This window comes from Manis pentadactyla, chromosome 5 (genome assembly GCF_030020395.1).
Source record: "Manis pentadactyla isolate mManPen7 chromosome 5, mManPen7.hap1, whole genome shotgun sequence".
NCBI lineage: Eukaryota > Metazoa > Chordata > Mammalia > Pholidota > Manidae > Manis > Manis pentadactyla.
The window spans coordinates 7111342-7127668 of NC_080023.1; the positions used below are offsets into that span (position 1 = coordinate 7111342).

The following is a 16327-nucleotide window of genomic DNA, read 5'->3' on the forward strand; positions in this document are numbered from 1 at the left end:
CCCACAGAGGCCTCTGCAGCCTCTCTCCCCCCACATTCCTGACCCAAGCCACCCTTACCCCCTTCTCCTCTGGGCCCAGGGAGCCCGCCACCCTGCAGCTTGGATGTGCTGCCCCGAGGGTTACCTGGGAATCACTGAGCACAGGGTGCAGACTGCCAACGTCAGAACTACCTATGGAAGATGCTGCTAGACAAGAGGACTTAGGCCTGCCCTGGAATGGCTCTGTGCTGAGACCACAGCACCGTGGACTCCCTGAGGGCAGACACTGACCATCCTGATGAGGCCGGGGCCAGCCCCTGGTGTGAACTCCTCACACAGCGAGCCCTCCGGAAGGCTCAATCATTCAGCAGACATGGACCAGAGACGCAGAGGGATCTAAAGATGCTGCAGAGCTGGAACCCTGTCTGGGAGTGAGCTGCAGGCTTCCTGAAGTACTGGGACCCCACTTAGCACCAAGCACAGCACCTTCTCAAGCCTCCCTCCCCGTCATCCAGAGCCTGCACACCAAGCTCTTTCTAGCCCAGGGCCCTAACCTCTGCAGTACATGTCTCCTTGCCTTTACTCAGTGCCAAGGACCAGTGAGCTAGAAATGCAAGCTGTAATCTCCACCCAAGAACACCTAGACCTGCACGCAGCCCGAGTCTCCCTCCTCTGCCACTAAATCAGGGTGCACTCACAACAGTAAATGTCACACTGACCCTTTACTTATATAGATTGTCCTTTGTGACAGTCTCTGTGTGAGGCTTCCTCATTGATTCTGTATTAGCATCTGAAGGCCACCAATTTCTGTCTGGCTGAATGCCCTGCCTGGGGGCCCCGGGGTGGGCAGGCCTGGGACCACAGTGACCCAGGAGCTGGGCTGTGGCTCAAAGGCCAGGGCAGGGGAGCCGCACAAGCATGCAGCAGGCGCCCTCATCAGCCACACTTCTCTCCTGAGGAGACAGTTTTCTAAGGCACCAGGGCCAAATCTCGGGGCTTTAAATGAAGAAGTACTTCGCTGGCAAGCAGGGCTGGAAAAAAAAAAATTGCAGGGCTGAAATAAACCACAGGATATTAATCAGGGCAAGTTTTACAGATGGAGTCAGAGTAGGTGTAAACACAAAAATCATCAAGTGTCCATTGTGTGCCAGACTCCTGGCCAAGCCTTTCACACACAACCCTGGTGGGCCGGATTAGCTGCCGTCAGCCAGCATGCCGTCCCCTGGCGCCCCAATTTCAGTGACCCACCAGCGTGAGAGCCATCCTAGGCATTTATACACTTTTGCCGCATGGGGTCCTTTTTCCCAGTTTACAGAAGAGAAAATTAAGGCCCAGGAAGGGGAGGTGCTCAAGGAAGGCTGCAGAGCTGGTAAGAAGTGGACCCTTCAGGGACAGTCCCCACACTGCAATGCAGGGAATAGGAGCAGTGCAGACAAACGGCCACCAGGATGAATCCTGGCCACTCCCATCAGCAGCCCATTCATCTGTGCGGCTCTCCAGGGAGGCTGGCAAAGCCCCCATCGGCTCAGCATCCAGTCACCTGCCCAGCTCTCCTGGAGATGGAGCCGGAGCCCGGCTGGGTACACGCAAGGCAGCTTGTAGGGATCTGCTGTGTAGATGAGTGAATGAATGGGTGGGAGATGGGGGGTGAGCCCCCCCTAACGTCTGTGCCTCCCTTTCTCATCTGTCATGTTTGTAAGAGATCTACCTCAAAGAATTAGGTGAACAGAGCCGCCTACAAGTGAAGGTATTTATGCCCCTCCTCCTGCCCAGCCAACCTCTGAGCCACACAAAAGCCCAGTGGAGGGAGCAAAAGCCCAGACCGCCAATGAAATGGAGCCACTGCCTGAGGTCCTGTCATGCTGGGGACTGGACACACACACACACACACACACACACACACACACTCACCATTCATCGTGACACATTTGCCCACAAAGGCCTCTGGGCAACCCATGAGCATTTCTGCTGACCCTCGAGTTGGAACCTGCTGGAACACTGCCAATTACATCCTGGAGGGCCTTTTTGGTGGCTCATCCGTTTGTGGCCAGCCCCAGCTGGAACTAATCACACTGGTTCCACCTGCCTCACTCCTTACCTCCACCCCCACCCTAAGCCACACCACCCACAAGCCATGCACGCATTCAGATACCTCCAGAGGCGATGTAGAATCCGCTGGGTGCGTACTTGGCCACCACCACCTGATGGGCGTGCTCCGTGTAGATGTCGGCAAGGGCTGGGTTCTGCAGGGAGGAGAGCCAGAGTGAACAGAGGAATGCAGAAGCTGTCAGACTGCTTTACCCTCTCGGAAATAACGGATTTAGGGTGGGGGTGGGGTGACATACACATAAACACTTAGGGTGAAACGTCCATAAAGAAAATCCCTGAAAGTACCTACCTGTCTACACACGTCCTGCCTGTATGCTTATCTTTGGGTGACAGAAATCTAGGTCATTTTCATTCTTTCTCTTTAGTTTTAGATAATATGATTACAGAATGCAAGGTGATTATCTTTGCTTTTCTGTACTTACCAGAGTACAAATATGTACTTATGAAATAAAAGTTTAAGCAAGGAGAAATCTCTGGCTCTAATTTCCCTGTGATTTGCCGGTTACACCCGTGTTCCTCAAGTGAGCGGCTCTCCAGCTCTCCCGGGGCTGCTCTCCCTCCCTCGGAACCAGCTCTACCCAGGCTGCCAGGCAGTGTCAGCCCTGAACCAGAGCACGGCTTGGAGAAGGAGAACAGAGCAGGCATGCACCTGAGAGCCTCTCCTTATCATCTGGGAAGCAGGGATTCCCCACACCCTTGCACAGCACAAATAAAAGCTTGGCTGAACTCGGCAGCAAGTACAGGGCCAGCGTTTGGCACCCGGAGCATCTCTACTACTCAGCAATAACGTTTTAATATATAATTTACTAAAAGTAGATCATGGCACCCACCCCCACATGCACAACCAAGAGGCCTCCAGCAAACCTGAATCACACATACTGAGCCATTCTCGATTTGTCTCCGGGGCTAAACTTTTTCAGGAGGGAGTAAAGGCTCAGCCACTGAATCCCTCATACCTGCTGTCAGCTTTCTACGAACCAAGTGGTCTTTGAAAAGAGGCAGCTTCCCACAGGCCAGTGGCTATGGACACATCAAGTCCCGTGAGGCTGCTCAGCCTTCTAGAAGCAGCTGCTGCAGGCTCAGCTAACCGGATGCCACCCCTTCCTGACCTGGGAGCTTCCCCTCCCTTCATCTCCTCATACCCTCGACAAAACCAGAGTGCACCCTGAATTCCAGCCCCGGCTCTCTAAGTGCTGTCCCCAGGCCAGTGACACACCTCTCCCTGCAGCGCCTACCTATCATCAGGCTGACTGGAGAGCCAGGGCCTGACAGAGCCTCCTGTGATGCCTGTTCTCTCTTCCATGCTTCCCATGTCCCCACAGAACTTATGACACACTAGTCATCTCCTCCTTTTCTGTGATCTGCTTCACATGCATCTATCTTTAAAGCATCATGGCAGTTAGCAAATAACAGGTTCTTGATAAATGTTTTTCGGAAAAAAAGAAAGCTCACATTGTCCTTCTCTTTCACCCGAGACTTGACGCTGAGCATTATGTGATGTAGCAGGCACTCAATACATGAGGTTCATAAATTAATCCACCTCAGGATAAACATTTGCTAATGAAATTAGAAACCTATCAAGTATCAAAACAGCATATACAAACAGCAAATGAACCCATGAACAGGTGCTCAATGTCGTTGGCCTTTTGGGAAATGCAAATTAAAACTCTGACAAGATACCTCTATATACCTGCTAGCATCAATAAAAAGACTGATGTCATCAAATGTTGGCAAGGACGGGGTTGGTTATTTATAAAGTTAAACATACACTCACCATACAAAAAACCAGTAATCTCACTGCTAGCTATTAATCCAAGAGTAAGAAAAGCACACGTCCTCCAAGAGACCCATGCATGAAGGCCCATGGACACTTTATTCCTGGCAGCCGGCCCCCAACCGGAACGACCCAGGCGTCTACCAGCAGGCGACTGGAGAACACTGCTGCACTCCCCAGTGAAGATGGCCCGCACTAACGAGAATGAGTGACTGACACCCTCCACAACACGAAGGAGCAGCAAAAGCAAAGACGACACTGTACTGCAGGACTCCTTTTCTATGAAATTCTAGAAAAGGCAAACCTCACACAGCAGGAAGCAGATGGGCCGCTCTAAAGCCGGGGGTGGAGGGAGCCAACTGACCGCAAGTAGTTTAGAGGGCACTTTCTGAAATGACTGGAATGTTCTGTATCATGCCCGGTGGTGGGTGTGGGGCTGTATGGATCTGTCAAAGTTCAAGTTGTGTACTTACAACAGATGAACCTCAGTGCATCTGAATTACACCTTAACAAAAGTAGCAAGCCTGGCACGCATTAGATGTCTGCCAAATCCAAACCCTCTCCTGCCAGGTTAGTCCTTCCTACTTAGCATCCCCACAGGGAAAAACTCCTCCCAAAGACACAGGCAGGTGGTCTGGGGACACCTGCTGCCACCTTTTCAATGCTGACCAGGGGCCTTACACCCGGTACGGTGGGCACTGCCAGCCCACTTTACAGATGAGAAACCCACCCATGGGTAGTTGCATGTCCAAGCTGGCACCCATGGTCCCACCGGGCACTGCTTTAAAGGGTGGGCTCCACGGGGCCTGGAGGAGGGGCACAAGATGAGTGTCAGAGGCCCTGGGAGGAAGATCAACCCCTACAGATTCCTTCCCTTACACAGGCAGGGTGGCAAGGCAGAGCACATGGAACCCCAAGATCACCCCACCAGGCTCAGCACCAGAATCCTGGGCCTGACCAGACATCACTCTGCATTCCAAACACAACTGGGCCAGTGAGCAGGGGACTCCCAGCCCAACACAATGACCGCATCTGAGCCAGCGTGCCCTCCTATCTGCACACACAGGGAGGCTGCTACCACAGGCAGAAAAAACACCTCCCTGTCCCCAGGGTGTCCTGCCACAGGTCAGGCTCACTGCAGATCTACTGGGTCTGAGACCCCGGGACCCACTTGCCTGCCTCGCAGGGGGGCAGCTCTCCCCACCACCCCTCCTGTGGTCTCTGGAAGGAGAGCAGGACCTGGTGAGTAGTTTATTCGGGGGAAGGGCTAGGGAACAGGGAAAGGGAGCCAGGGGAGGACAGAAAGCCCACTGGGGGACACCTGGAGCTGTGCCCCTCTCTCTTGGGGCCTTGGGAGACCATGTAGAGCAGGCCCTGTCATTGCCTACCCACGGCGTGTGGGGTCGGGGCACCTCCTCTAGGACCTCCTTCCTAAGCTGCCATCAGAGCACGAGGACTTCAGACAGAAACCAGAGGAAACCCTGGCGCTTGTGGCCCCGTGGGCACTGAGGAGGTGTGGGCAGAGGCTGCAGAGCCCACTGCAACCTGCTGTCACCCCGCCCTCCACCCACGCCTGCCAGGCCCTGCCCATTCTTCCTCACCAGCTCCTGAATCCACCTCCACCTTCCACCACGCCCAGATGCCACAGGCTTCCTCCTGCCCCTCCTGGATACCAGGACGGTATCTTCTCAACTCATCTTTGCCTCCCATCAATCCACTTACCTCTGATCACCCCTTTCCCATTTGGAATCCCTGAGCAACTGTAGGACCCGACTCCCAACACACACTGGATTCCTGCTTCGGCCCCACTCAGGCCCACCCTCCTCCTCCTCAGGCCTAGCCTGTGCCCTTTAGCTGGCCAAGGCCCCTGCATGCCCTGGGCCCACACTGGGGCCAAAACGGGAACCACCCTCTCTGCCAGTACCCTTCCCACATGTGTGCCCTGCTGGCTTAGGGACCAACACAGGGCCTGGCAGTGGGTGCTTGGCAATGTCACCAAGTGAGGAGTGGAGCTCAGTGAGACCCTGTGATAAGCCACAATACCACCCTCACAGCCAAGAGGTCGGGGAGCCTCACAGAGGGCACAGACAGGGCAGTGGCCAGCCTGTCACAGGTCTACAGACCCTGACTATCTACAGGAGCAAGGTGAGGGCACTCTGACCTCGATGGAGCACTGGTTCAGGGCCCAGTGGTGTGTCTGAGCACCTTGACCCAGCCACAGATGCTGAGGCAGGGGTCAGAGGTCACCACCCATTTACAGGAGAGGCTAAGTGATGGCCTGGGCCACAGGACATGGCAGCTCCTGGCCCCCAATGAACAGGATGGACTCAGGAGGGGTTGGGAACCAAACACTGTTCAGGCTGTCAGACAGTCCTGCAGGTGCCTCCCTGCTCTTCTGTAGCAGCTGATGGTTCCTGGATCCTCCAGAGAAGGCCTGGGCTTCCTCCAAACCCAGACCGGGCAAAGTGGCCATGACCTTCTGGGAGGATCGTGTTTCTGAGTACTGGCTTTCTAAATACTCCTAGTTCCTGGAAGCAGTCACTGGTTAGCTGACCTGCGTGTTACTCACAATTTGCAGGGCCACTGTTCACTGGTGATCAAGGCCAAACTCGAAAGTGCTACAGAGTAACCCAGCTGCAAACAGCTACCAGACCTGGGTGCTTCCCAACCAGCAAGCGTGAGCCCACAGGCAAAGCCCCTGCCGCACTGCCCCAGAGAACGGTAAAAACACACGAAGCAGGGCACATCCCTTCCTTTGGAGGGCTCCCAGCGCCTACTCTGGGCTAGCCTTGGGGACCAGCAGTAAGCCAGTGCTTCTTACAAATGGGACCAGCCACCTAAGGTACAACCACCCTGCCCAGCCTTCAACCAGAGGACATCAGCCGACCAGGGACCCAAAGTCCCATTTTTTTTTTTAGGAGAGCCAGGGAGAGGCTTTTATTGAGATACAGTGAGAGGACAGAGCTGCTGGCTAGCGCCAGGAGGGGACAAGAGAGCCCAGGGTGGTGCATTGTCTAGGGGATTTATAGGCAGTTGAGGATTTTGGGGAACTGATAAAGGGCTTAGAGTATGGACTTGTTAAGAGGTCTTAGGATGTTTATTCTTGATGAGACATTAAGTCCCTTTGAGCATGCTGCAGTAAATCTTACACGATTACAAATGATTAGCATAATAAAAACATGGGCTACTTTCCTTTATTTGGGGAGTATCAACTGATCTCACTGAAGAATGACTCTAGAGCTTAATGTTTAACACAAGAGTTTGGTAGGGGGTTTCCTTGAATGTAGTTACGTTGCTCTGACTGTAAATATCCTGCCTTGCTATTTCTAGAGGCCCTCACCCTACTCTGACTACATCCACAGTCCGTCTCATTCCCCCTCTACAGACATAGAGACCCTAGCTGCTGCTAGGGAAAGGGGGCGATGAACACTCTGGCTGCTTCAGACTGAGAAAGGGTGCAGTAAAGGGTGCAGTTAGGTCTCCATCACTGGTCGGTTGAGAGGCCTTGGGAGATGGGCGCTTCTATCTTGGGTTCCATTACTATTACTATTTGCAGTTTTTTGGCTTCTCCGAAGCTGTCCCAGACAAGCTCCCAAAAATGATGCCGGGGTTCTTGTTTGCAGAGTCGAAGAATGACCTTAGGAAACACCGAAGATAGGAGAGCCAGGGAGAGGCTTTTACTGAGAGAGACGGTGAGAGGACAGAGCTCCTGGCTCGTGCCAGGAGGGGACAAGAGCCCCCCAAAGTCCATTTTTTATTATGCTCTAGTCCTTCCTCCTTCAAATCACTACATGGTACTCCTCCCTTTATCTGCCTTGATCTGGAATACCTTCCCTCCCCAGGCAAAGGCCACCTCCTCCAAGACTTCTCCGTGCTCCAGGCTGGAAATGCTCTCTTCCAGTCTTAAATGCCTACCCAACCTTCCCTCATCTCCCATCCTACTGCCCTTTTACTCCCTACTGTACACTATACACAGTTCTTACACCCATGTAGCTTCTAAGTGGGTCCCCCGGAGGGCAGGGCCCGTGTTTGATTCAGCACTGCAGCCTCGAGGGCATGCTGGGCTCTGAGATGTTTATGAAGAAACAATCATCTCCTGCTGATTTACTTTCAGAAAGCCCCTTAGGGGGCACTTGAGTTAGACTCTCTTTTAAGCCTCATAGGAAGGTAACCTTATAATCCATTTTACGGGCAAAGAAACAGGCACAGACACATGGAGTGACATGCCCAAGGCCACCTGGCCCTGACGCGGTAAGAGCCTTTATTCCTCTCAGCTCTATTCTCTCACCTATTGTTGGTACCCGCCAGCCTGATTCTCTAACTCAGGGACTGGGATCTGCACTGGCCGACAGTTACACATTTGGGAACTGTGGAGGCAGGTCACTCAGCTGGAGGGTGGGAGCAGTCACGTCCCCAGTGGCTTTCCTTCCTGCCTCCCAGCTTAGCCCCTTCCCGCTGCCGCCAACTGAACCTTCAGACAGGGGCCCTCAAGGGCTCCCCACACAACCCCAGACACGCCAGTGCCCTGAGGGACTGGACACTGCCATGTCTCTCCTAGTCCTCCCCCTCCTGCCTGCCTGCCCAAGGCCTGAGGAGTCACGAGGGGAGACTCTGAGGGAGGCTGACCAGTTCAAATCCCAGTGCCTCCTGGGGCTGCAGGGTCCACATCTCTAAAGAGACGGCGCCACCCACAGGGCAGCTGTGAAAGGGAAGACAGAATGCGCACCAAGTGGGCAGCCCTCCGGGATGCCTGTGGGCCCAGTTCAATCTCACAGAGCCTGTGACATCATCACTCTCCCATTCCTACCGACCCCAATGAGGCCAAGCACACCAGGTGGCCGCTGCCCAGCACACAACCCCCCGAGTGCTCAGGTGCCGGGGCGGCACGTGGGGTCGTGTGCCAGATGGAGTCAGCCCAGGCCCCGGAGGACAGCTGCACGTGGGGCAGGCCTGCAGAGCACTCGCTGGGATGTTCTAATCGAGTCCACGCTAGAGGAACTGCCCTGTTCTGGGCAAGACCCCAGAAAGCAGAAGTAAGACGGTGGGTAGAAGCTACACTTCAGCTGACCAAAACTTAGGGTGCAGGTCTTTCTAGGGGGTGAAATGCCACCAAAGCCAGAGAGACTTCAGTGTCCACACACTGTCTGTGATACAGCCTGCATACCAAGGGTCAGGACTGGGCAGGGATCCAGGTGAGCATCCCCAGCCATTGTAGGGCAGGATCACCTCCCACAAGCCATCCAGACTGGGACCTCTCCACTGGCCTTATGCATGAGGCTAAAGCCTTTTCTTTTACCTCAAAGAAGGCTTTTATATCCATCTCTACACCTCCATCCAGAGGATAAGGTACCAATACCACCTGCAGAGACCACTACGGTGCTGAGAGGACACAAGTCAGTCTTCCAACCTCTGTACACATGTGGTTTCCTGTCTAGATTTTCCTCCATCCTCTTCCTGGAAAACCCCTATGCATCCTCCAAAACCCAATTCAAATGTATCCCTTCTCCAAAATGTATCCCTGCTGTCCTATGTATGGCACAGCTGGGTCTTCCATTCTGTTCTTAAATTACTCAGGACATTCTTTTGAAATGCTCCACCTGTATGGTAAAATGTTCTCTAGGGGTTCTTTAACCTAGGCACAACTGATGCTTTGGGCCAGGTAATTCCTTGCTGTGCAACAGTCCTGTGCACTGTGAGATGCCTGACAACATCCTCGGCCTCTACAAATTATATACTAGTAGCACAATGTCTTTAGACATTGCCAAATATCACTGATTCAGCTCCTGGGCACTGTGGCCACGGGCAGGGCCCAGTAAGATGGCTTTAGTGAATTTGTGTGGCAAACATCAAAAGCCAAGGATGGGTTGCACTAGCTGATAAGCACTTGATGAATTATGTGTTAATTCTGAGCTGTTGCCTAACTGGTCACCCTGCCTCAAACCCCAGATACTGAGCATCTCTCCACTGCAGATCTGATCCTGTTATTTGTCTGCTAACCTAATGGGTCTGCTGGAACAGGCCCACCTCTCCTGCCTATCCCAGGTGCTCCCTTACACCCAGGGCTCCAGCCAGACCATCTCTCCAGGCCCCGACACTCCACGTCTGCAGGGACTTGCTGGCCGACCTGCTTCACCGGCCTGGCACCACTGCTTCCTCAGTGTTAACTGTGTCTCCAGAGCGTCTTGAGTGTTGCTTTCCCTGGTAGACTGTGAACTACAAAAGGAGAGGCCCTTGTGGGTTCCTACAAGTGGATGCTTGGTAAATACTTTTAATAGGACTAACTCAGGGTCAAAAGTACAGGAGGCAGAGGAGGTGGGCAGAGAAATGGAAATACCCACCCAGAGAGCCCAGCTAAGACTGTCAATGGGAGAGACACCCCTTAGCCAAAGCACCCAGGACCACTGCCCACAGCACACATCTCCATCCTGAGTCTCTAGGGCTCCATAAAGCCCCAGAACCTCCTCTGAACCCGTTTCCTCACTCCTTAAGCGCCAGACTACAGAACCCCAAGTTCTCTCCTGGCTCTGGCCCTCACGTGTGTGCTGCCTGCTCACTTCAAAAAGATGTCCTGAGTAATTTAGGAGCAAAAGGGAAGAACCAGCTGTGCTGTAGGGCAACAGGGATACATTTTGGAAAAGGGACACATCCGAGTTGGGTTTTGGAGGATGCGTAGTTTTCCAGGAAGAGGACGGAGAGATGGAGGAGAATCTAGACAGGCAGTCACTGGACACACCACTTCCTTCTGTTGCCGGCTCATTTTACTCCCACTCAAGACAGCGGGCTCCACACAGGGTGCCACCATCTCTGCTCCCCACGGGGTAGGACTGTCCAGACACACAGAAGGGGATCGATGTCAGTCCTGCTCAGGCCATCTGTCCCCCCTGTACACTCCCTGCCCCACAGGGGGAAGCAGAGGCAGTCCCTCCGCATTTGACTGGTGGCAGGTCGCTCCACAAGACTTGGCAGTCAAGTTCAACAACCCCCAATCTCTTATCGCCCCATCTTCACAAGGCACTGGGAAGTGCAGCAATGACAAACTGCTTCCAACACTTCACTCCCTGTAATTTAATTCATAGACCTGACATTTTCAAATATGTGTATTTTAGTTCTGGAACAAAGGGATTGGATAGTTTAAAAGCAAACCCCAAATGTGCCCTTCTAGCAAATGTGCTGGCTGCTTCTGCTTAGAAGTTCATTCGCCAACGCACTTTTTTCAGGGAAGTGATCCTGGGCAATTCAGAATCACAAAGAGCTTCCTTCATTGCCACTGGAAATCTTCCTAGTCTCTGCACAGTGGGTAGCAGGCAGCAGCAATGCAGGCCTGGAGATCAGAGTATACCAAGCTCTTTCCTTCTAGAATATTCACTTCTGAATGGCCACATACCCATGTGCTTAAATTAACTCTGCAGAGAATTTCCTGAGGTGTGGCAATGGATGCGCTGATAGTCAAGAAACTCTTTTCTACAAGCTTAAAAGGTACCATTATGCTGGGTTTACAAAACAACTTTAAAGCCAAGAAAAATGATGGCAGTGGCTCCAAGCAGAAAGCCAGCAAGGATACTGACACTTGTTTGGTTTGAAAGATGGTGGGTTCCACAAAATTTAGGTCCAGCAACCTGAAGCAGGCCAGGCTTATTTACATGCAGTAAAACCATCAGTAGCTGTCTATCCACTCCACAACACAGCCTGCACTTAAGACCTTTCAATAACTCACTGAGCACCAGTTATGTGCCAGGCACTCTTCTGGGTGAGGACGTGGTAATGAAAGCAGAGGAGAACAAAGCCCTGCTTCCGGGGAGCTTATGGCCCGTCAGAGAACAGGCAGATGCACACGTGCAGGGCACAATGGCTTATGCACAAGTGCGCTGGTCTCTATCATTAGCACAAAGGAGGCCAGGATGGGAGTGCTGTGAATTCTCAGGTCCTGAAACATATGTGTGGCATGTTCCACAGAGAACTGTTACCTGCTGCTTTCCTATTGCAAAGCAGGGGCTGGCAGTGCGATCAGGAGTGCAAAGCTAAACAGCGAGGCCCTATCAGCCTTGGAAGGCAGAACAAAGGGGCAACTTGATCTCATGTTTTAATGTAACGAGTCCAGCCGTGGTGTTGAGAGCAGATTGGAAGAGAGCCAGTGTGGAAGGAGGGAGACCAGTTTGGGCTTTCCTTCTACAATCCAGGTGAGAAAAAGATGGTAGCAGCTTGCACGAAGTGGAAGCAGAAGAGTAGTGAAAATCGGTCCAATTCTAGGGTTACTCTGAATGTAGAAGTCAAGAGACCTCACTGAAGAATTAAATACAGCGTGGAAGAGAAAGGGGGAATCAGGTAGAAGCCCAAGGTCTGGAGCCTTAATGCTGGAGGAAGGAAACATGGGTAACCCAAATGTGGTTTGGGCACATTAAGTCTGATAGCAATCACATACACCTGTTGGACATTCTGTTATCTGGTCCCAAACCACCTCCCATCTCTTCTCTACTCCAAGAATATACTGTAACCAGATCATTTTCCTTTCTATTCCCTGACTGTTCATGAGGACTCACATCTCCTCCCTGGAGTATTCTGCTCTAATAAATATCCTGTCACCTTTGCATACCAATGATCCTCAATCAAACAAGTGCCCAAGGGCCTGATCTAAATAAACCCAGAATAGGAAGGGACACAGCAGCATCCCACGCTGTCCTAGCCCTGCAGAAACTTACGAACAGGTGGGAAGGGACATCGGATGTGTCCTCAAAAGAATGGTAAGCTCTTGAGGTATTGGGAAAAAATAAAGACCTCAGAAGAACGAGCAGAATGGGTTTCCCAAGTCAGGGGATGCCTCCTGCAAAGGGTGCTTGTCCGTGGGTCATGAACAGCTTCTCCACTGGTCTGCAAGCAGCTTGTTACTGGCTTCCTTTATTTTGTGGGGTCTGACTCACCTCAGAGGGGTGGGCCCACTACAGGGACTGTAGGAGATACTGCAATTTAAGCTCCTCACAGTACCAGACACACAGTAGGTACTTGTGTGAGGTGTCCCGCCTGGATGTGAATGTAGATGGTCATGACACATGTGTCTCATTAGGGGCAAACCCCGTTATTCTACAGCTCTGTATCCATTCTTCAGTCCATTTTATCTGCTAAATTACCAGGATCTATTTTGGGCCATCTCAGCTTTTATCTTCTCAAAATCTCAGAATTTCATCGTAGAGACCTCCAGATCTTGATAAACAAATTCTTGGCGATGTTTTTTTTACCCAGTTTTGAGAGGCCAGATCAGCTTTCTAGGAATCCCTGTGAGTAGCAGAGGAGCGTTAGCACCTTCTAAGCATATTCACATCCACCCACCTCCTCATTTGAGGTGCCCAGCAATCCTGGGCAGGGCCCAAAGTTCCTCACACAGCTCTGTCTTCCAGCTGAGCAACAGCAGATGACTTGCTCACGCAGGCACTGGGCAGAGCCAGCAGCACCTCAAACTGTGCAGAGGCCCCTTGCTGGGGGTAGTCATCAAGACAACGTGACCACCAACTGACTTGTGAGCTGGACCCCAGCAGTTGGGAGGCTCCTCACCCCTTTCATCCTTGGGATGTAAGTTTTTCTTGCCTTCCCTGCGTGCCCCCCTGCCAAGGACACAAGACCTAGAGACAGTGATGTGGTGTTGAGACCATTTGGACTGTATATATAACCCAGGTAAAGCTTCTATGTGAACTTTTAAGATCTGGTGGGTGGGTGCAGAGCTCTCCTCCATCTTGCGGTGGCCCCATATGTAAGTTCCCTTTGCTTATACACCTGCCACCTACTCACCTGGAATGGCCTGCCTCTTTTTTTTTGGTCTCTTGCTGCCCTCTGCATATGGAGGCCGGTTTCAGATTATACCTGGGTATCTCCCAAGGAGCTTGTGAACCAATACCCCTTCTTTTACAGACAAGGAAACTGAAACCCAGAGAGCACCTTCATTCCCTCAGCCAGCTAGCTGTAAGGTTCCTGAGGGAAAGCCCATCTGATCAGTGACAATCCCAACCTAACAAGCGTAATCAATCACTCAACAGACATGCATCTAAGTTGACATCCCTTGGGAGAACAGGGAATCCAAATGATCCTCTTACACACTGTATACAAGACCCACCCCTAAGCTCAGAACCCCTCCCCAATGTCTGTACTGGCACCTCCACGGTCCATCCCCATTCCATCACTCAGGCTCAGGGAGATTTCAGTGTGCAATCCCAGCAGTGGAGAGACTGACAAGCAGACTGGGTCACCGGAAGTGTAACAGGAATTTGTGAGGATTTCCCAAAAATTTGGCTCTAGAAACATTCTCAGCCTGGGTACAGGATGCCTGTGTGAATGATTCATGGGAATAAAACTGGTTCCTGATTTTGCACTGGGGCTCAGATCAGGCTGGAGGGCAGAGGCCTGTGCATATGTCTGAGCTCTGCCACACTGGGAGACTGTGGGTATTAATAATGACTAAACATTAAGTGCCCTGTAAAAAGTGCTGGGCGGGTGCCAGGCATGCCAGGCTGGAGGGGCGCATTATCTCACTCAGGGGCCCCAGGCAGCCAGGGAAAGCTGGGGGAGCCTCCTATCCATCTTCATATTACGGAAGAGGAAACCGGGGCTCAGAGAGGCCCAAGTCACCCCCTGCCAAGGTCAAGCAGCACTGACCGGCAGTCCGATCCCTCAAATCCAGAGCCCTTATTTTTCTGGACTGAGCTAATCTGAGCGTCAGTTTCCTCCTGAGGAAAGATAAGTGGGCCTAGACAAACTTGAAACAGTCGTCGGGGCGTCTGGGGTGCGGTCCCCAGGCCGAGGGGGCGTGGCGTCCGCACCCTCCCCAGGCCCCTGGGCGGGCGCTGAGGGATTAACCTAGGAACTGCACGCGGGGAAGGAACCGCGCCTGGTCGGGGAAGGGGGGTACTCACGTCGATGTTCCTTAGAATGACGCACTTTCCATTGGTGTAAAGAAAATTGTTGCCCTTGGGGTCGCCGCCGATGATTTTGGAGACGCCCCTCTCCACCTGGGGGAGGCTGGCGAACACCTTCTCTGCGGAGACACAAACGCAGCAGGGTCGTGGGCGCAGCTCCGGTCTCGGCCCGGGAGGGCTGGGGACGGAGGGAAGGGGAGGCGAGGGGCCTGGACCGGTCTCAGCCGGTCACCTGTTGCCGCCACCGCGAGGGGCAGCCGCCACTCTGAAGGAGCGCCGGGGACGGTGCGACTTCCTGGTGCACGTTGCGGACCAGGCCCTCGGGGCAGCGGGGACCCCGCCGAGCCCCGTCCGCAGCGCTAACTTTGGGGGCGCCCCCCCGGCACGGGATCGCCGCCGGGGGTCCGAGGGCAGCGGGACGCCCGCCGGCCTGCGCCCGCGGCCCCGCGCCGCGCCCCGGGTCCCCGCCGGGCCGCTCGCCCCCACGTCCGCCGACGGCCGAGGGGCCCGGCCGCGCGGGTGCCCACCCCTGGGCACCGGGCCGTGGCACTTACTGATCTCGAACGGCATCGTCGCCACTTGTTACCGAGCCGCGCTCGCCGAGAGGTTCCGGGGCCGCCCGCACCGTGACCAGACCTGGCGGAGGCCGAGCCGGGTACGGGGCCAGAAGGAGGCGCCGGGCGTGCCGGGCGCGGAGGGGGCGGTCCGAGGTCGGGACTCCGAGGCCGGCTCGCGCCCTGCCCTGCGCGCTGCCGCTGCGGTCTCGCCAAACCCGGAAGCGCGGTACCGCGCGCGGCTCGCCCCCAGCTTTGACCATATATAGTCAAGCACTCGGCTCGGCTGCTGCGGCCCCGGCGAGCCTGCGCGGACCTGGCTGCTCCCCTCCCCCGCGCGGGACCGCCCCCGGAAGTGACGCCACACGCGGCCCAGTGAAAAGGCGGCGCGGGTAGCGCGGTTGTCAGAAAGGTCCTGGGAACGGGTGGGTTTGGCTGGGGAACTCTTTGATGGAGGTGGGTGGGCTGCTCGGGGTGGCTCTTCGTCGAAGTTTGAGGGCGCTGAGGCACCAGCGCGCTGCAGCGGAGGCCCGCGGGAACCTTTTACAGGCCCGGGTTTGTGTAGCGGGCGTTCAGGAACCGCCAGCCTTCCGGCCCGGTCGGCGCCCGCTGGGGCTTTGCAAACAGAGGCGTGCTTTTTTTCCTCTTTTTAGAAATGACTAAATGGAAGTTGAAAGCCGCTGGCAGCAGGAACTTTAGGGATGTGCTTTGCGGGGCGCGAACTCTCTCTCAGAACTTCCTTTTAGAAAGCTGAGAAGCCAAGAGCAAAAGGGGATGCAGGCTCTAAGAAAACCAGGGTTTACTTCCAAATCAAGACGGCAGAAGGGAAGAGGGGGCTTGCACGTGTAAAAGCGAGGCAGTGGCTCCCTGGGGAAAAGCTAGTGCCCTGGCGTGTTCTTTTTGATGGTCACCTTAAGTAGGGGAGGAGTGGTCTTTTTCTCTAAGCTATTACAATTTCTGTTGGCTCCACTTTCAAGACACATCCACGTTAATCACTTTTTTCGTCCTCGGCG

The 16327-nt window shown here is 53.9% G+C and overlaps 1 protein-coding gene across 1 annotated transcript in view; it reads right to left on the reverse strand.

Moving 5' to 3' along the window:
* The window catches only part of WDR1 (WD repeat domain 1), a 39792-nt gene extending 24252 nt beyond the window's left edge, over positions 1 to 15540 (reverse strand). The window contains exons 1-3 of the mRNA XM_057502104.1: positions 15315 to 15540; positions 14758 to 14879; positions 2132 to 2222 (exon numbers count right to left, since the gene is read on the reverse strand). Of these exons, the coding sequence (XP_057358087.1) occupies positions 2132 to 2222; positions 14758 to 14879; positions 15315 to 15330 (229 nt within the window). The 5' untranslated portion in view covers positions 15331 to 15540. The remainder of the gene's footprint in view (positions 1 to 2131; positions 2223 to 14757; positions 14880 to 15314) is intronic.
* Between the last annotated feature and the right edge of the window lie 787 nt (positions 15541 to 16327).